This window comes from Octopus sinensis, linkage group LG24, assembly GCF_006345805.1.
Source record: "Octopus sinensis linkage group LG24, ASM634580v1, whole genome shotgun sequence".
Classification (NCBI taxonomy): domain Eukaryota; kingdom Metazoa; phylum Mollusca; class Cephalopoda; order Octopoda; family Octopodidae; genus Octopus; species Octopus sinensis.
The window spans coordinates 875,001-897,500 of NC_043020.1; the positions used below are offsets into that span (position 1 = coordinate 875,001).

The 22,500-nt window shown below is 38.8% G+C and overlaps 1 protein-coding gene across 1 annotated transcript in view; it reads left to right on the forward strand.

Moving 5' to 3' along the window:
• The window catches only part of LOC115224035 (alpha-(1,6)-fucosyltransferase), a 248,718-nt gene that overhangs the window by 158,867 nt on the left and 67,351 nt on the right, over nt 1-22,500 (forward strand). Inside the window, exons 4-5 of the mRNA XM_036513073.1 lie at nt 11,340-11,520; nt 12,973-13,254. Of these exons, the coding sequence (XP_036368966.1) occupies nt 11,340-11,520; nt 12,973-13,254 (463 nt within the window). The remainder of the gene's footprint in view (nt 1-11,339; nt 11,521-12,972; nt 13,255-22,500) is intronic.

Here is a 22,500-nt window from a genome sequence, read left to right on the forward strand (position 1 = left end):
CTTGTTTTAGTCATTTGACTGCGGCCATACTGGAGCACCGCCTTTAGTTGAAGAAAAAACAATCCCAGGACTTATTCTTTGTAAGCCTAGTACTTATTCTATTGGTCTCTTTTGCCGAACATAAACACACCAGCATCAGTTGTCAAGCGATATTGGGGCGGGGACAAACATATACACACACATACATATATTTATATATGCATGTATACGACAGGCTTCTTTCAGTTTCCGTCTACCAAATCCACTCAGAAGGCTTTCGTCGGCCCGAGGCTCTAGTAGAACACACTTGCCCCAGGTGCCACGCAGTGGGACTGAACCCAAAACCATGTGGCTGGTAAGCAAGCTACTTATCACACAGCCACTCCTACGCCTACAACTTTTCCTTGTAGAATGATATATATAATGCGGATACATATATGTACATGTGAATTTGAATAGGTAAATAGTCCCACTGAGTGGCACCTTGGGCAAGTGTCTTCTACTATAGCCTTGGGCCGACCAAAGCCTTGTGAGTGGATTTGGTAGACGGAAACTGAAAGAAGCCTGTCATATATATGTATATATATGTATGTGCGTGTGTGTTTGTGTGTCTGTTTGTCCCCCTAGCATTGCTTGACAACCGATGCTGGTGTGTTTACGTCCCCGTCACTTAGCGGTTTGGCAAAAAGACAGATAGAATAAGTACTGGGCTTACAAAGAATAAGTCCCGGGGTCAATTTGCTCGACTAAAGGCGGTGCTCCAGCATGGCCGCAGTCAAATGACTGAAACAAGTAAAAGAGAAAAAAAAGAAAAGAAAAAGAATGTATGCAGTAACAATATTGAATTTAATCTGGTTTGCCAGCATCCGATTCTTCCATTTTCATCTTGGTTTGTCTCCATGGCAATCAACACCGTCCCTACCACCACCACCACAACCACCATCATAAATTCCATATTTAGCACTGTAAAAGCCAGAAACTCTGCCACTCGTACTCACTAACCTCTCACGAGTATGGCCTACCTCAGGGGATTAAGCAGTCACCTCAACCTGCTCGAAATAGAAGCCAAAACTCCTTCAAGCCATACCTTTAAATAAAGAACACTTTCTGAAATTTTAAGATGGAATGATTACAGCAGGGTGATCAGATGATCAAATGCATTTGATCTTAAGTCTACTCAGCCACTTCTCCTTATCGCACCACCGCTAAAACCACTCCCAGCACCAATGTCATCACCAGTACTACATCCGTCATCATTACTCTCTTCCTCCATCACATGCAAAAGCATCAACCCCTTCACACCATGAGCCAATACATTCCATGTACCGCCATTAATATTATAATGTTGTCCTTCCATAAAATGAAATTCATTGATTTTTTTTTATAAAAAAAACCCTTTTACAATGATTTCTTTATTTTAATGATTATTTATATATTTACCAATAATTTTCATTATTAGCTTCCTTCTTTTTATTTTGATTGTGTGTGTGTGTGCGTGTGTAGTATTTGAACTAGTGCAAGTGCAGTAGTGGTTGTCATGACCTTGATAACTTCTGATGCATGGAGCGAGAGCAAAGGGCATTTAGAAATAACTTCTAAGAGATGGATATTGTATGGGGGTGAAGGAAAGGGGGGGAGGGGGCTTCGTTTATCAGTTTAGTGCATGTGAATAGTTTGATAACAGAAATACTAGATAGCTTACACTTTCATGAGGTAGAGGGCAGTGTGTAGCAGTATCAGGTGGTTGGCATCTTGTAGAATTTCAAAAGTCAGTGACATCAGATAGTAACTGGAATATATATGAAACAAACACCATAAAATCTTTCTTTCTTTATTTCTTTACTGCCCACAAGGGGCTACAGACAGAGGGGACAAACAAGGACAGACAAATGGATTGAGTCGATTATATCAACCCCAGTGCATAACTGGTACTTATTTAATCGACTCCGAAAAGATGAAAGGCAAAGTCGACCTCGGCGGAATTTGAACTTAGAATGTAGCAGCATACGAAATACCTATTTCTTTACTACCCACAAGGGGCTAAACACAGAGGGGATAAACAAGGACAGACAAACGGATTAAGTCGATTATATCTACCCTAGTACATAACTGGTACTTATTTAATCGACCCCGAAGAGATGAAAGGCAAAGCTTGACCTCGGTGGAATTTGAACTCAGAATGTAGCAGCAAACGAAATATCACTAAGCACTTCGCCTGTTGTGCTAACGTTTCTGCCAGCTTAAATAACCAGCATATCTCAAATGCCCATAAGTATCATAAAGTCTTTAATAGCCATAATGTTAAGATTAGCTACGCCTGCTTAGATAACATTATTTTCAACATCACAAACAACGGCAAAAACAAATATACAACCTCAAAAACACCAACTCATACGTCTGGTCTGTAGCTGCTAAAATTTCACCGAATGCACACTGGGAAGACCCTGCCTCCAAGAGCTTCCAGTAAGTTTTTGAGGGGACGGATTTAGTTGATCCCGTTGACTCCAATAGTCTTATTTCATCAACACCTTAGGCAAAGTGTATCCTTTGTGAGATTTGAACTCAGAGCTATACTGCAAGGCATTTTGTCTGATGCTTTAACCAATCCAACGGTTCACTGTCTTTATAATAGCAGTTACAAAAAACAATAAAGAACTACTACTACTATTACTACTACTACTACTACTACTACTACTACTACTACTACTACTACTACTACAATACTAATGGTCAATCCATATTGCAAAATGAATTTTATAAATATTTCAAACATGAATGGTGTTCTCTTAATTTTTTAATAGATACTATTATTTCATTTTATTATAAATTTAATATATACACACACCATTTTTTAAAAATATTCTATTGTTTTTCTTCATTATGTGTTTAGTATATACCGTTATTATATGCTGTTATTTTATCTCATGCATAAATATATATATACATATATATACACACATATATATATATATATATCCATCCTTTGTTATAAGTTTAGTAAGTTATTTTATCTGGTTTGTAAAATTGTATCTTTTAGATTGAATCAGGGTCAGTTTGTTCTCAAATGGAATGTGTGTGTGTATGTGTGTGTATACTAATGCGTGTGTATATAAACTATTTGTGTGTGTGTGTATCTGTGCATGTTTGTGTCTCCTACGCATATGTATGTATACACACACACATGCGTGTTTGTATTGATCTTGTTATTATATTTCCACCCCCCACCCACTTTGTTGTAGTTTTAATTGGCTGCCCCACCCCCTTTCTGCCTGCCACTCCACCCCCCTTAGCTTTTGTCTACTTTTTAACCATCCATTCAATGATACAATATTGATTTTTTTGAAAATGTATGCATTGATTAGAATGGCTGACAACTCTCTCGATATTCACATGTATTTTGCTTTGCCAATTATGGCTATTATGATGGCTATGCCTGTCTTGGAGATGAGGATGGTAGCGGTGATGGTGATAGTGGTGGTGGTGGTACCATGGATGTTGGTGATTGCAGTAGTGATGAGGTCTTTGGTGGTGATGATGATGATGATGTCAATGATGATGCTAGTAGGGCTTCTAGCACTAGTGTTATTGAAATTGTTGCATGAAAATAGTGGTGGTGGTAACGATGATGATGATGATGATGATGATGATGATGATGATGGATTATCATCATTATCATTGTCATCCTATTGGTAGTTTATGATGATGATGTTGATGGTAGGAACAAGCATTTGTACTCTCATCCTGAACGGTTCTCTCCATATTCTAGCAATTCTCTGATGCTGCTATTGTTGTTTTGGCTCCTGGTCATTCTCTGGTTGGTCAGATTTACGATCAGAAGCATTTCCGCGATGACCGTTCACTCAGACATGTAGATCCCTCAAACTCGTGTCTTATCTGCTTTTTAGTTGTAAACAACCACTGGAGAATGCAACTGTACAATTCAAATTGTGGCCGATGCCAGTGTCACATAACTAGCACCTGTCCTAGGGGCATGTAAAAAGCACCTTTCGAGCATTGGGCCTCACAGAGGTAATGTGGCCGATGCCAGTATCACATAGACACAGGAGTGGCTGTGTGGTAAGTAGCTTGCTTACCAGCCACATGGTTCCGAGTTCAGTCCCACTGCGTGACACCTTGGGCAAGTGTCTTCTACTATAGCCTCGGGCCAACCAAAGCCTTGTGGATGGATTTGGTAGACAGAAACTGAAATAAGCCCATTGTATATATGTATATATATATATATATATATATATATATATATATATATATATATATATATATATATATATATGTGTGTGTGTTTGTGTGTCAGTGTTTGTCCCCCCAACATCACTTGACAACCGATGCTGGCGTGTTTATGTCCCCATAACTTAGCGGTTCAGCAAAAGAGACTGATAGAATAAGTACTCGGCTTACAAAGAATAAGTCCTGGGGTCGATTTGCTGGACTAAAGGTGGTGCTCCAGCATGGCCGCATTTAAATGACTGGAACAAGTAAAAGAGTAACTAGCACCTGTGCTAGTGGCACGTAAAAAGCACCCTTTGATCATTGGGCCTCACAGAGGCAATGACAAATGACCAAGACCTTTGGCAGTATGCCGTCCTTGAATAGAAGACCCATCAAACCAAGTGAAATCGTAGTCATGGAAGATACTGGTGTCACACAATTGGGACCTATGCCAGTGGCATGTAAAAGCACCCATCACACTCTCGGAGTAGTGTGTGTTAGGAAGAGCATCCAGCCATAGAAACCATGCCAAATCAGACTGCGGTCTGGTGCAGCACTTCAGCTTACCAGCCCTGGACAAACTGTCCAGCCCATGCCAGCATGGACAAAAGATTTTAAATGATGATGATGATGGTAACAGTTGCTATTGTTAGCTCTAAGTCAGCCCTGATCCAGCAGACTTATGGTCAAAGACATCCCAATCATGGCCATTCCATTAAAAGTAATTTTTTTTATATAGAGAGTATATCAGTCATTGGTAAACTTCAGCCCAGAGGACTTTCTGAATGGCATGCTGAATGAAAAATCACCAACTTATTCATCTTCCTGAGATCAACTTTCACCATTTCTCCACTGATCCTTCTTGACTTTTTTTTTTTGCTTCCATTTAGGGTCATTTGGCATTTTTCATTACCCAACTTGTCATCCGCCACATCTTTTACATACATGGACCACAATTATTATTTCATATCTACAAGGCAGCAAGCTGGCAGAATTGTTACTCTGTTGGGCAAAATCCTTAGCAGCCTTTTGTACATCTTTATGTTCTAAGTTCAAATTCTGCCAAAATCCACTTTGCTTTTCATCCCTTAGGGGGTCAATAAAATAACTACCACTTGAGCACTGAGGGGTCAATGTAATCAACTTATCTCCTCCCCCAATATTGGTGGCCTTGTAACAAACTTTGAAATCATTATCAATACCGAGGTATACTTTCGAGATCGATAAAATAAATACCAGCTCTTCACAGGGGGTCAGTGTAGTCGATTCCCACCCTTCACCTTTATGTCATTGTACCAAAACTAGAATTACTAATACTGTCTGTACTCTCTTTTGAATTGATGCACATTTCAGTTAATTTATTTCAATGTGAATCGTGGCCATTGCCAGTCTCGCCTGGCCACCGTGCCGGTGGCATGTAAAAAGCACCATCCAATCGTGTCCGTTGCCAGCCTCGCCTGGCCCCCATGGCGGTGGCACATAAAAAGCACCATCTGACCATGGCCGTTTGCCAGCCCCTTCTGGCAACTGTGCCGGCGGCACGTAGAAAGCACCCACTACACTCATGGAGTGGTTGGCGTTAGGAAAGGCATCCAGCTGTAGAAACATTGCCAGATTACACTGGGCCTGGTGCAGCCTTCTGGCTTCCCAGACCCCAGTTGAACCGTCCAACCCATGCTAGCATAGAAAGCGGACGCTAAATGATGATGATGAAGATGTGAAGATAATCTGGTAGAATCATTAGTGCACCAGACAAAAATGCTTAATTATTTCTTATTTCTTCTGGCTCTTTACATTCCGAGTTCAATTCCTGCTGAGGTCAACTTTGTCTTTTATCCATTTGGGTAGTCAGTAGAATAAAGTACTTGTCTAGTACTAACTCTTTCCCTCAAATTTCAGTCCAAAAAGCAATTATTATTATTATTATCATCATCATCATCTTTTTTCAGTTTTGTTTCCATTTCTTGCTGAGTGTCTTCCCAACTCCTAGGGCAAAGAAACTCACTGTATACATTCGTAGGCCATAAAAAGCCACTCACCAGATTATTCATGTACAAAGTCATGTGATAGAAAATAAAAAGGAAGAAAGACAAAGGAAAGAAGGGGGGAAAAAAAGAAAACAAAGAAAATAAGGGGTAAAATAAAGTTCACAGTGACAAGGCTCTTCTCAGTATGTGTGACATATCATTAAAGACAACTTTTTGCTCTTTCTGCATGGATGGTAAACCAGAGATCATCCTCGATAATTTTCAATTCCTTTTTTGATCATTCCAAGTGCTTCTACGATCACTGGTATTGCAACCATCTTGAGATGCCACATCTTTTTGATTTTTGATTAGCAAATCTTTATATTTTCTGAGTTTATCAAATTCTTTTGCCTAGATACTATGATCACAAGGTATGCTCGTGTCAGTCAATAAACAAACAGACTTTATTGTTTCAGCTTTCACAACAATTTCATTGGCTTTGATGATCTGGTCTGTGTGTACTGGAAATTCCAAAAGAATCATTACATTTTCTCCCTCGGTTACAGCCTCAGGATGGTGCTTGTACCATCAGCAATTCTGATTTTGTAATGCCGACATATCCAGTGCAGATAGTGGCCAACTCTATCATGTCTAGATTTATACTCTAGTGGTGCTAAAACTTTGCATCCACAGATAGTTTTGGAGAAATTTCTCTCAAAATTCTCTTTTTTTTTAAAATCTCATACATAAAACTTGTGTTGGTGGATCTGTGTAAAAAGGTTGGAGAAAGGACCCTAGCTGTTTCTTGCAATATATACCAATACATACAGCTAAAGCAAAATCTTTTCAAGGGCCCTTAAAATACTTTTGTGGATCCTCATTTTAGTATTTTGTTGCACGGACCCCCAGAAAGTCTTATATGGACCCTCAGGGGCCATACACACCCCGGTTGAGAACCACTGAGTTAAACCTTTTTATGTTGTGCCCCAGCACAGCTGCAGTCTTTTGAAGGGCCCTTAAAATACTTTTGTGGATTCCCAATTTACTATTTTGTTGCACAGACCCCCAGAAGGTCTTATATGGACCCTCAGGGGCCATACACACCCCGGTTGAGACCCACTGAGGTAAACCCTTTTATGTTGTGCCCTAGCACAGCTGCAGTCCAGTGACCGAAACAAGTAAAATTTTGACAAACATTTATAAATTATGATCACACAGACTCTTAGTCATGGTCCCCTTCCTGTTTATGACTAAACCATTACAAAGAAGAACATGAACAAGAAGAAGAAGAAGATGGTCCAATGAAGCTTAGTCTACATCCTGGCTTTCTGCTTCTTGTTTGTAACCGTTTCGTTTTCCTTGTGTCGATAAAACTGTTTTGAGGAACGGCAGCATAAATATTGCGACTCCTTCACTTCAAAAGAATAATTATATTTGTTCACTCTCGTAATAGTTGTTGTTGTCGTTGTAGCATCTGTTCTGCACCTCAATCCTGCACTATTCCAGTCCACGCAGATACATGCAAACACTCCTCAAGTCTTCTGCTGAGTTTACTGCTGCCTTATTCTGGTTTGCATACACATATATGCATACACACACACACACACACACACATATATGTATTCTTGTATTCTTTTATTTGTTTCAGTCATAGGTTTACTCATTTGGCCTCTTTTACCTGTTTCAGTCATTTGACTGTGGCCATGCTGGAGCACTGCCTTTAATTGAGCAAATCGACCCCAGGATTTATTCTTTGTAAGCCTAGTACTTATTCTATCGGTCTCTTTTGCTGCACTGCTAAGTTACGGGGATGTAAACACACCGGCATCAGTTGTCAAACAATGTTGGGGGTACAAACACAGGCACACAAACATATACACTCACACACACACACACACACACACACACATATATATATATGGCAGGCTTCTTTCAGTTTCCGTCTACCAAATCCACTCACAAGGCTTTGGTCGGACCGAGGCTATAGTAGAAGACACTTGCCCAAGGTGCCACACAGTGGGGCTGAACCCCAAACCATGTGGTTGGTAAGCAAGCTACTTACCACACAGCCATTCCTATGCCTATATATATATATATACATATAGCTGTACGTATTGGTATATATATATAAGTGTGTGTGTGTGTATGTATGCATGCTTATGTTATATGATTCAATATTCCTGATAGTTTGGATGTTGCTTTCTCAATCTACAGCTGCCACATCAGCTGAAATTCTATGATTTCTACAGTAGCTACTCACCATCTTCATCATCATCGTCATCGTCATCATTCGTCATGATCAGTCATTGTCATGGCTACTGCTATCATCACTGCCACATCGTTAACAATCATCATCATCGTCACTACCACCACCACCACCATCATGGCCTTCATCATCTCCATCATCACTACCATTGTCATCATCATCATCACTTCCATCCTTACTGTCATCATTGATATCATCACCACTGTCATCTCCACCACCACCACCACCACTACTACTACCACCATCATTTCGCTGCTTTCATCATCGTTATCACAATCAGCATCCTCGTCATCATCACCATCGCTGCTACCATCATCCCTGTCATTCGTCATTTCCATAATCATCAGCACCACCACCACCACCACCACCATCATCATCACTGTTATCAGCATCATTATCATCTTCACAACCACTACCACCCACCACCACCACCATCATCATCACTGCTATCATCAGCATCATTATCATCTTCACAACCACTACCACCCACCACCACCACCATCATCATCACTGCTATCATCAGCATCATTATCATCTTCACAACCACTACCACCCACCACCACCACCACCATCATCATCACTGTATCAGCATCATTATCATCTTCACAACCACTACCACCCACCACCACCACCATCATCATCACTGCTATCATCAGCATCATTATCATCTTCACAACCACTACCACCCACCACCACCACCATCATCATCACTGCTATCATCAGCATCATTATCATCTTCACAACCACTACCACCCACCACCACCACCATCATCATCACTGCTATCATCAGCATCATTATCATCTTCACAACCACTACCACCCACCACCACCACCACCATCATCATCACTGCTATCATCAGCATCATTATCATCTTCACAACCATTACCACCCACCACCACCACCACCACCACCACCACCACCACCACCCAGAGCAACCATCAAAAATATGGCTGGAAATCTCTAAATATAAGAATTTGTTAAAAAACAAAAAAAAAATCAATCTATACTTTAGGGATTTTGCTTTGTCATATTTTTGCGTATGTATGTGTGCATCTGTGTATATATATACGAACGTGTATGCGTGCGTATGTGCACGCGTATATCTGTCTGTGTGTCTCTGTGTGTGGTGTTTCTTTAGATTGAGTTGAAAAAAAAAAGTTAAATAAAAATATATAACCTATTAAATGACAGTAGATTAATGTTATAATTTCTTTTCCTGTTTTTTTTGTTTTGTTTCGTTATTTTTCAAATTTACATTCGGCTATTTTTTATTTATTCCTCTATACATTTGTGTCTATGTGTGTGCATTTATATATATATCTATATATATATCTATATCTATATATCTATCTATCTATATATATATATACACACCACATGCATACATATACATTATATATGTATACATATTTACATATATACATATATAAATGCATGTGTATATTCTATATATATATATATATATATATATATATATATATATTTATACACAAACACATATTTAAGTATATATATGTAATATACATATATATACACATACATATATATAAACATTATAGAAATATATAGATATATATATATCATAATATATATATATATGTATACATGTGTGTATATATATATATACATATATATATATAAACACACACACACTATATATGTATGTATATATATATATGTATATATACACACATACACATATATGTATATATATATATATATACACACACACAGACCCACATATATGTATATATATATATATATATATATACATACACACACACACACATATATGTATATATATATATATATATATATATATATATATATATATATATGTAATGTATATATGGTACTTAAGCATAAACTACTTCAAGTCTATTGGCATGCTGTATTCCCAGAGTTGATTGAGGTTTTCTTTTGTACTGAAGCAAGTCTGATTGCACTGTTGTAGGCATCGGAGTCTATTGATATTCCAAATCAATGTGAAAACAGCATTCCGACATTGCAGATATACTCTCGTGTGTCTTTTTTTTCTTTCCTTCTTTTTTTTTTTCGTGTGGTGGGGGTGGATTTTTCAAATAGATGCACAGTGGTGTTGGCGTCGGCAGCAGCGTTGGTTGTGCCGTTCTGTTTCCTTTGCAATATAACTAAAGTTCGATTTACCAGATTTTCTGAAATAAAATGTAACAGAAACACTTCAACAATGAACATTATTAAATTGTAATCATCAGATATAAATGTGTTTGTTGATGCTCCAGATTTTTCTAGATGCTCGCTGCAACACTGGGTGACTGTGACTCAACATCCATCAGATCAACGTGGATATACAGGAACCAGTTGTATTGTCAATAAGGATTTCAAATTCTGGCACAAACCAGCAGTTTTGGAAAGGGGTGGGGGCAAGTTGATTACATTGACCCCAGTATTATCCAATCATGGTCGTTGCCAGCCTTGCCTCGCCCCCGTGCCGGTGGCACGTAAAAAGCACAATCCGATCGTGGCCGTTTGCCAGCCTCATCTGGCACGTAAAAAGCACCCACTACATTCACAGAGTGGTTGGCGTTAGGAAGGGCATCCAGCCGTAGAAACGTTGCCAGATCAGACTGGGCCTGGTGCAGCCTTCTGGCTTCACAGACCCCAGTTGAACCGTACAACCCATGCTAGCATGGAAAGTGGGCGCTAAATGATGATGATGATGATGATCATCATCATCAGTATTATCATCATGGTTGTCATCATACCAATTCTCAATCATATTAACATGCAATGGTTTCTTGTACTTTTATTTTCAGTGTTCACAGAATAGCATCTCTCTCTCTCTCTCTCTCCATCCTGTCTAGCATTACCAATATAATTCTAAGATATTTACTCTGGTCCCTTTTCTTTCTCCTTACAGCATGTTCTACTACGCCTTCAGAAAAACATGAAGTACTTGGGCGAAAAGTAGAAAATGACATTGTAGAATTCTGGTATTATTTGAAATTTTCCATGAAAAGAATGCGGGACTTGGCTATTGGCAATTCTGTGCTAATCAGCAAGTTGGATGAGGTTCTCACCAATGGCCTTGAATATAAAAGGTAGGACAATTTACTGGCATTTCTGACTTTGCTTTCTAAATTTTTTCCTTATTCTCTCTCTCATTTTTGATTTTCAGTCTTTTTTTTGTCTGTTATGTTATCCCTGAAATTTCAATGATTACCTTGAATATTATTTGTGAGCTTTTGGCGCTGGAGTGGCTGTGTGGTTAGTAGCTTGCTTACCAACCACATGGTTCCGGGTTCAGTTTCACTGCGTGGCACCTTGGGCGAGTGTCTTCTACTATAGCCTCGGGCGACCAATGCCTTGTGAGTGGATTTGGTAGACGGAGACTGAAAAGAATCCCGTCGTTTATATGTATATATATATATGTATATATACACACATACACATATATGTATATATATATATATACACACACACAGACCCACATATATGTATATATATATATATATATATACATACACACACACACACATATATGTATATGTATCATTATATATATATATATATATAATATATATATATATATGTAATGTATATATGGTACTTAAGCATAAACTACTTCAAGTCTATTGGCATGCTGTATTCCCAGAGTTGATTGAGGTTTTCTTTTGTACTGAAGCAAGTCTGATTGCACTGTTGTAGGCATCGGAGTCTATTGATATTCCAAATCAATGTGAAAACAGCATTCCGACATTGCAGATATACTCTCGTGTGTCTTTTTTTTCTTTCCTTCTTTTTTTTTTTCGTGTGGTGGGGGTGGATTTTTCAAATAGATGCACAGTGGTGTTGGCGTCGGCAGCAGCGTTGGTTGTGCCGTTCTGTTTCCTTTGCAATATAACTAAAGTTCGATTTACCAGATTTTCTGAAATAAAATGTAAACAGAAACACTTCAACAATGAACATTATTAAATTGTAATCATCAGATATAAATGTGTTTGTTGATGCTCCAGATTTTTCTAGATGCTCGCTGCAACACTGGGTGACTGTGACTCAACATCCATCAGATCAACGTGGATATACAGGAACCAGTTGTATTGTCAATAAGGATTTCAAATTCTGGCACAAACCAGCAGTTTTGGAAAGGGGTGGGAGCAAGTTGATTACATTGACCCCAGTATTATCCAATCATGGTCGTTGCCAGCCTTGCCTCGCCCCCGTGCCGGTGGCACGTAAAAAGCACAATCCGATCGTGGCCGTTTGCCAGCCTCATCTGGCACGTAAAAAGCACCCACTACATTCACAGAGTGGTTGGCGTTAGGAAGGGCATCCAGCCGTAGAAACGTTGCCAGATCAGACTGGGCCTGGTGCAGCCTTCTGGCTTCACAGACCCCAGTTGAACCGTACAACCCATGCTAGCATGGAAAGTGGGCGCTAAATGATGATGATGATGATGATCATCATCATCATCAGTATTATCATCATGGTTGTCATCATACCAATTCTCAATCATATTAACATGCAATGGTTTCTTGTACTTTTATTTTCAGTGTTCACAGAATAGCATCTCTCTCTCTCTCTCTCATCCTGTCTAGCATTACCAATATAATTCTAAGATATTTACTCTGGTCCCTTTTCTTTCTCCTTACAGCATGTTCTACTACGCCTTCAGAAAAACATGAAGTACTTGGGCGAAAAGTAGAAAATGACATTGTAGAATTCTGGTATTATTTGAAATTTTCCATGAAAAGAATGCGGGACTTGGCTATTGGCAATTCTGTGCTAATCAGCAAGTTGGATGAGGTTCTCACCAATGGCCTTGAATATAAAAGGTAGGACAATTTACTGGCATTTCTGACTTTGCTTTCTAAATTTTTTCCTTATTCTCTCTCTCATTTTTGATTTTCAGTCTTTTTTTTGTCTGTTATGTTATCCCTGAAATTTCAATGATTACCTTGAATATTATTTGTGAGCTTTTGGCGCTGGAGTGGCTGTGTGGTTAGTAGCTTGCTTACCAACCACATGGTTCCGGGTTCAGTTTCACTGCGTGGCACCTTGGGCGAGTGTCTTCTACTATAGCCTCGGGCGACCAATGCCTTGTGAGTGGATTTGGTAGACGGAGACTGAAAAGAATCCCGTCGTTTATATGTATATATATATATATGCGTGTGTGTGTTTGTGTGTCTGTGTTTGTCTCCCTAGCATTGCTTGACAACCGATGCTGGTGTGTTTATGTCCCCGTTACCTAGCGGTTCGGCAAAAGAGACCGATAGAATAAGTACTGGGCTTACAAAAGAATAAGTCCCGGGGTCAAGTTGCTCGATTAAAGGCGGTGCTCCAGCATGGCCACAGTCAAATGACTCAAACAAGTAAAAGAGTAAAAAGAGTAAAGAGAGAGTACCCACTTTTGTCTGCTGTAATATCATTAGCCTTTGACCCACCCACTTTTATCTGTTATGACAAAACTTTTGACCCACCCATTTTTCCATTTTTGTCTGTTATATTATCACCAGTTTATGACACACCCACTTTTGGCAATCATGAACATCAATGAACTTCCAACACGCCTACTTTTATCTGTTATTAAACTTTCAACACACCCTCTCTTGTCTGTCACATTATCATTAACTTTTGACACGCCTACTTTGGTTGGAATTTTGTTTGTTGTTTCCTTTAATGATACTTTTGAAAAAAAAAAAAAAAAATTAAATTTACTTTTTCAACAACTGATGGTGGTGTGTTTATGTCCCCATAACTTAGCGGTTCAGCAAAACAGACCAATAGAATCTCTATATATATAAACGGCAAAATGTGTGTGTGTGTGTGTGTGCATGTCCTTTATACAAATCCACAATTTTTCAGTTAGAGGGCTCGCACTTTCTATGGTCATTCAAAACCGTCCAAGGGTGGTCGTGCACATCTTTACATTTCCCCAGTCACCCTGCAAAGCCATTAAAAAATCAATAGAAGTGACTTTTTTGTGAATTTTCTATCCAAAACCCAATCAAAATGCCTGAAATTTGATACGCCAATTGAATGCCAGCTAGCTGTATGTGATTGGTCAGAGATTTGGACAGTACTCGCATGTATGTGCACACACAGCTGTATATGCATGCACTAGCACTATGAAATAACTTCCTAAATACAGAATTTTCTCAACACCAAGAGTAAAAGATGTTTTATGTGACGCATTCTACCAGTATACGAAGTTTGAAAGTGTTTAGTTACAAAAAATTATTTTAAAAATTTGTCGGTCAAAAGGTAAAGATCCCAAATATCTTGTTTCCAAAAGTTCTGAATTAAAATCTTCCACCAAATTTTAGTCACAATTTATGTTCCTATTTCTAGCTTAAAGATAACTAAGTTAGTTTACTAAATTCTTTGTTATATTTAAAATTAATTGAAAGAAACACAGAGCATCTCAACAGAAATATGGTAATGAAAGGGTTAAACAGTCACGTCCTTCTTCCCCCCTTCTCTCCCCTGTCTCTCTCTATCAAACAACTTTGCTAATAGTAACTAAGTGCTAATTACATCTTTTTTATTCTCAGTTTTTTGAGATTTTTTCTCGTGGTTTTTTTTTGTTTTTTTCAAAAATTCTTGAATCATTTCCATTTAAGTTTTTCTTGGAAGCCATAAAATAGATTCCTAAACATCTCTCTCTTTCTCTTTCTCTCTCTCTCTCTCATTTACAAGTTTATCATTATATATGTGGTGAATAGACAGGTGACAGAGAGAGAGAGAGAGAGAGAGAGAGAGAATGAGAGAGAGCAGTTTCTTTTATTCTCGTCTGTCCTGTGATTAGGTACAGACCATTTCAATGTTATTTTGTCCAGCTGGCAGCAAAAACCATCTCCCTCTCTCCCTCCCTCCCTCCCTCCCCCCTCCCTCCCTCACTCACTCACTCTGCCTCTCTTTCGCTCTTTCCGTCTCTTTCGCTCTTTCCGTCTCTTTTATCTTCATTTCTCCAAGTCTTGCTATTGTCTGGGATGTTTTATATTGCTTCTCTTTTGCATCCATTCTATTAGAATCTTACAAATAATCAGCCAATAGGCAAGAATTGCATGTTTCCATGTCTCTGTTGTGTGTGATTGTGTGTACTTGTATGCGTATGTGTGTGTATTTGTGTATATATATATATGTATTTGTGCATTTATGAGTTTTTGCATATATGTGTGTTTATAAATGTGTGTGTGTGTGTATTTGTGCATAAAATAGTGAATTTCTGTTTCTTTGACAAAATAGTCACCAAAGACAACGTGATTCTTGGTTTCTGACTTCTTTCTTTCATCCGACCATTTTTACATCCTTTTCAATGAATGGAATATTTTCCTTGACTTTGTGTAGACCATCATGCACATTTGCAGACTTTTATGCTGATAGCATCACTCTGGTTGAGCAGAGGTGCGTAGCTTAGTGGTTAGAGTGTTGAACTCATGATCACGGGATTGCGGTTTCGATTCCTGGACTGGGTGACGTGTTGTGTTCTTGAGCAAAACACTTCATTTCACATTGCTCCAGTCCACTCAGCTGGTAAAACTTAGTAACCCTGCGGCAGACTGATGTCCTGTCCAAGGAGGAATATATATGCCAGAGAAACTGGGAAACGGACCCTATGCTTTTTACAGAGTAATGTAGACTGACCAACAGTGTTGTTGAGGACTTCATTTTGCAACTACGTGAATGTAGGTTCAATTCCACAACACAGCACCTTGGGCAAGTTACTTCTGTTGTAGCTTTTGGTAGACTTTATCATCATCATCATCATATGTTTGTTTTCCATGCTAGCATAGATTGCATGTTACTTATGTTGTGTCTCTTTATAACCTGTAACATAACAGATTGACAAATAGAAACCGATAAAATAAGTCCCAGACATTATCTAATGTCTTCTTTTTTTATGTAAGCCAGTGGTATTTTATTTGAGATAGATTTGGCTACTATTTCTAGCATGTTTTGTTGAGACTTTCCTGTTTGCTTGTAGTGACATGGTCATTTTTGCAGAAGAAGCAGAACTCATTTTAGTTAATGAACCAAAACTGAATGGGGCAAGTTTTATAATTCAGACGGGGTACATTGTAATATCTTTCGAATTTTTTTGTCTTCTTGACCCCTAGGACTCATAAGGATGAGTACACAGCTTTCATGGTGTCTATAAGAATGAGTTCAGGACATTACCCCTGAATGGAATACCAATTCTTTGCTGGTTCCAAAGTCAACAATTTTTTAGGGTAGTAGGACAAGTTGATTATATCAACTTCAGTTATTTTATTGACCTTGGAAGGATGAAAGGAAAAGTTGACCTCAGCAGGATTTGAACTCAAAACATTAAGAGCCAGAAGGTGTTAAGCATTTTATCTGATGTTCTAATGATTCTGCTAAGTTCACTGCCTTTCGTTGTAACATATTGACTGGGAAAGAATATAAAACTAAGTTCAAAAGAAATTAATGACTGTCTGTATTGACAGAGAGCAGTTAATTACGTTTGTAAATGCAGAGTGCAAAGATATTTAGCAAGGGTCAGAAAATAGATGATAAAATTTATTGAAACCAGTGTCTGAGTAGATGGGCTGGGATTGTCTGAAAACAGTTAAAGAGGTTTGTAAAGCAAGAAAAATTTTATTTTCTCTGATTAATGGACAAGGCCTGTCTTCAGAGACATAAGCAAGAGTATTTTGGAACAGGGTCCACTTTTTGGGGTGAGAAAAATTTATTTCTTCTGATTAATGGACAAGGTCTGTCTTCAAAGACATAAGCAAAAGTATTTTGGAACAGGGTCCACTTTTTGGGGTGAGAAAATTTTATTTCTTCTGATTAATAGACAGGGTCTGTCTTCAGAGATATAAGCAAGAGTATTTTGGAACAGGGTCCACTTTTTGGGGTGAGAAAAATTTATTTCCTCTGATTAATGGACAAGGTCTGTCCCCAAAGACATAAGCAAGAGTATTTTGGAACAGGGTCCACTTTTTGGGGTGAGAAAAATTTATTTCTGATTAATGGACAAGGTTTGTCTTCAAAGACATAAGCAAAGAGTATGTTAGAACAGGGTCCACTTTTTGGGGTGAGAAAAATTTATTTCCTCTGATTAATGGACAAGGATCTGTCTTCAGAGACATAAGCAAGAGTATGTTGGAACAGGGTCCACTTTTTGGGGTGAGAAAAATTTATTTCTTCTGATTAATGGACAAGGTCTGTCTTCAGAGACATAAGCAAGAGTATTTTGGAACAGGGTCCACTTTTTGGAGTGAGAAAAATTTATTTCTTCTGATTAATGGACAAGGTCTGTCACTGTATTGTCACTGCTTGACAGCCAGTACTGGTTTATTTACATCCTCCATAACTTAATCATTTCAGCAAAGAGATCAATGGAATAAGGACCACCCTTAAGTAACAAACTACATAGGTTGATTTGTGGTGCCCCAGCTTGGCCACAGTCCACTCCAATGACTGAAACAAATAATCAATAAAAAAAAAATGCATTTTGTGGTGGAGGTGGAGTTTATACTTTATATCAAAAATTAATTATTCCCTGTAATCATATTTGAAATATAAACAAAAGAGATACATGTTTGCTTGCCGAATAAGAGAAGGCATGCTTCTGTGAACATTATTACGCATCAGTGCATGTATGATAGTTTACATGCATCAACGCATGTATACAAATTTACATGCCTCAGTGCATATGTTTTGTGTGGAACATATTCAAAGGCAAACTCTAACAGGTTTATTCTGTATGTTATTCTGAAGCCCCAGGAGGGTTCTAATCAAGCAGACGCATGATCAAAGTAGTTGTTCTAACTGTTATTTATCATCTTGTCTTTTATATGTTTATGTTTGTTTTTTTGTTGTTTTTTTTTATTGCCAGTAGGGTGTGATTTGAGCGAGATTTGGCTGCTATTTTCAGCAGATAAAGTAACCGAAAAGAGTTTTCGCCATTGGCTCATACACTTTACTCTCTCTCTCTTTTTACTCTTTTACTTGTTTCAGTCATTTGACTGCGGCCATGCTGGAGCACCGCCTTTTAGTCGAGTAAATCGACCCCCCCCCCAGGGCTTATTCTTTGTAAGCCTAGTACTTATTCTATTGGTCTCTTATGCCAAACCGCTAAGTTACGGGGACGTAAACACACCAGCATCGGTTGTCAAGCAATGTTGCGGGGGACAAACACATACACACATATATATACATGTATACAACGGGCTTCTTTCAGTTTCCGTCTACCAAATCCACTTACAAGGCTTTGGTCGGCCCGAGGCTATAGTAGAAGACACTTGCCCAAAGTGCCATGGATCTCTACCATGATGTCAACTAAGAGAGCATCATTAAAATGCTACCGAAACAGCTGTTGTGAATTCAGAACACCCCTTGTGTTCTTATGTGTGTGTGTGTGTGTGTATATGTGTGTACCCCTCTGCATTGACGCATGCTATCTTTCATGCGTACATATTCTCTCTTCCTTATTTGCTCATTATCTCCACACACACACACATGTGTTTAGGGATAGAAAGAGAGAGATCACTGTCTGTCATACACAATAATACACTGCACATATCATCATCATCATCTGCTTTCCATGCTAGCATGGGTTGGATGGTTCGACTGGGGTCTGGGAAGCCAGAAGGCTGCATATGCCCAGTCTGATCTAGCAATGTTTCTACAGCTGGATGCCCTTCCTAATGCCAACCACTCCGTGAGTGTAGTGGGTGCTTTTTACGTGCCACCGGCACGGGGCCAAGCAAGGCTGGCAAACGGCCACGATCGGATGGTGCTTTTTACATGCCACCGGCACAGAGGCCTGTCGGGGCGGCGCTGGCAAATGGCCACGATCAGATGGTGCTTTTTATGTGCCACCGGCACGGGGGCCAGGCGAGGCTGGAAACGGCCACGATCAGATGGTGCTTTTTATGTGCCACCGGCACGGAGGCTCATCGGGGCGGTGCTGGCGACAGCCATGTTCGGATGGTTCACTTACGTGCCACCGGCACTGGTATCACAGCTAAAATTCCATTGATGTTGATCGATTTCGATTAAGTAGTATGTATAAATGTAATAACCATACATAATAAATATTAACATAATACAAAATTTACAGATGAATTTAATATTGTGACTATTGTCTGAAAGAAATTTACCAAAATACCAAATACTAAATTATACATTAACAAAAGTCATTAATTATCTGATATTTGTTTAGTGTGTGATTATTTCTTTGTTTTTGCTTTTATTTATTTTTCATTGATTGACATTTGTTGAGAAAAGCGCTTTTGTTAAAATTATGTTTATTAAAAATGTTTGATTTTTGTACATCCTTTGTAGGATTGTGTGCATGTGTGTATGTATGTATGTATATATTCTTTTATTATCTTTTAGTTATTTCAGGCCATGCTGGGGCACTATCTTGAAGGATTTAGTCAAATTACCCCCAGTACTTATTCTATCAGTCTCTTTAGCCAAACTGTTAAGTTATAGGGACATAACCCAACACTGGTTGTCATATGATGGAGACAAACACAAAAACACACATTCATATCACATGACCGACCAGGCTATTAGATGTTGTTACACATTGCTGGTCACAATGCACTTCGTATTGTTTTAGCCTTCAAATGACGCCACCTCGCTGGATTAGTGAGCAGGCCAAGAGAAGAAAGAGTGAGAGAAAGTTGTGGTGAAAGAGTACAGCAGGGGTCGCCACCAGCCCCTGCCGGAGCCTTGTGGAGCTTTAGGTGTTTTCGCTCAATAAACACGCACAACGCCCGGTCTGGGAATCAAAACCGCGATCTTACGACCGCAAGTCCGCTACCTTAACCACTGGGACATTGCGCCTCCACTGATCACGTGATATATATAATATGCGAAGGTGCATGGCTCAGTGGTTAGAGCGTCGAGCTTACGATCATGAGGTTGTGAGTTCGGATCCCGGACCGGGCTGCATGTTGTGTTCTTGAGCAAGACAGATTATTTCACGTTGCTCCAGTTCACTCAGTTGTAGAAATGAGTTGCGACGTCACAGGTGCCAAGCACTAGGGCCACTCTGCTGGGTGGTTGGTGTTAGGAAGGGCATCCAGATGTAAAAGTCCTGCCAAAACAGTTACAGAAGTCTGATGCAAGCTTTTGCATGGCCGGGCTCCTGTCAAACCATCCCACCCATGCCAGCATGGAAGGCAGATCCTAAACAATGATGATGATGATGATATATATATATATGTATATATATATATATATCTATATATATATATATATATATATATACACACACATACATGAGTGAGTGTATTTTTGTGTGCATTTTTTTCAGTTTTTGCAATAAATATTAACTTTACCTTATATTTAAAAAAAAAAGTTCTCTTGGATATGGAAAGACAAAGAGGGAATTGACAGAAAGAACGAAAGAAGCACAAGAAAGGCAAATAGGTGTGAGGGGGACGAGAGGTGTGTGTGTGGGGGAGTATGACAAAATATGAAAGGAGGGAGAGAGAGAGGGAAAGTAGATGTGGAAGTGGGAAGTGGTGGGCAGGGCAGGGTGGGGCGATGTAGTGAATAGAAAAAAAAATGATATAAATAAGAAAAATGAAAAAGTAAACAAAACCTCGAAATTTTTTCTTTATATTCTTTAAAATCCCAATTTCAGGAATTAAATTTGTGGTATTGTTTTTTTTGGGGGCTTTTTTTTTTGTATTTGGTTATAATTTATATTTCTCTTGGTGTGTTATGTTTACGAATGTGTGCGTGTGTGTGTGTGTGTGTATTCGTGGTGATCTGTTAGCATGTTTGTGGTTCTTTGGGTGTGTGTGCGTGCGCGCGTATGTACACATATAATCGTGTATGACGATTTGTGTACGCACGCATGTGTATGCTTGAATATGTGTGTTTCTCTATGTAGGTATCTGTGTATGTATGTATGTTTGCGTGTGCATTTGTATTTATATATGCAGCTTTGTGTGTACGTGTGTGCATATATGTGCATTTGTATGTGTATGCATTAATGTATGCGTGTGTGCGAATTTGTGTGTATATGTGTACTTTGTATTATATATATGGTTAGCTGGTCGCTTGTATGCCTTTATATGTATATGTATGTACTATGTTTGTAGTGCACGTATGTGTATATATTTGAGTATATATATATATATATATATATATATATATATATATATATATATAGGAGTGGCTGTGTGGTAAGTAGCTTGCTAACCAACCACATGGTTCGTTCTGGGTTCAGTCCCACTGTGTGTCTTCTGCTATAGCCCCGGGCCGACCAATGCCTTGTGAGTGGATTTCGTAGACGGAAACTGAAAGAAGCCTGTCGTATATATGTATATATATATATGTGTGTTTGTGTGTTTGTGTTTGTCCCCCTAGCATTGCTTGACAACCGATGCTGGTGTGTTTACGTCCCCGTAACTTAGCGGTTCGGCAAAAGAGACCGATAGAATAAGTACTGGGCTTACAAAAGAATAAGTCCCAGGGTCGATTTGCTCAACTAAAGGCGGTGCTCCAGCATGGCCACAGTCACATGACTGAAACAAATAAAAGAGTAAAAAGAGAGTATATATATATATCTTTCTCTGTGTACATATCTATGTGCACATGTGTGTGTGCATTTATATGTGCACCTGTATGCGGTTATATAGCTGTCTGTCTTTATGTGTGTATTTATTTATGTATGTTTGTATTTATGGATTGTCTAAATTCATTTATATTTATACATATGGGTATACATGTGTGTGTGTGTGTATTTGTATATACGTTTATGTGAAAGTGTGTATGTATGTGTCCGTATGTTTTTTGTACGTGAGGGTACGTGTGTGGAATCATTTGTGGTTTGTATGCGTAAATCTATGTCTGTCAGAGCATATGTAATTTATATGCACGTGGTTACGCGCGTGTGTGCATGCGCACGTGTGTGCGTGTGTATGTGTGTGTTTGTGTATGTGTGTGAATGTGTGTGTGCATGTGTGTGTGTTTATATGTAAAGGTACAAATGTGGATTGTATATGGATTCATTTGTACGTGTCTGTAATTGTGTATTTGCATGCGTGTGTATGCGTGTGTGTGTGTGTGTGTAAGTGTGTGTA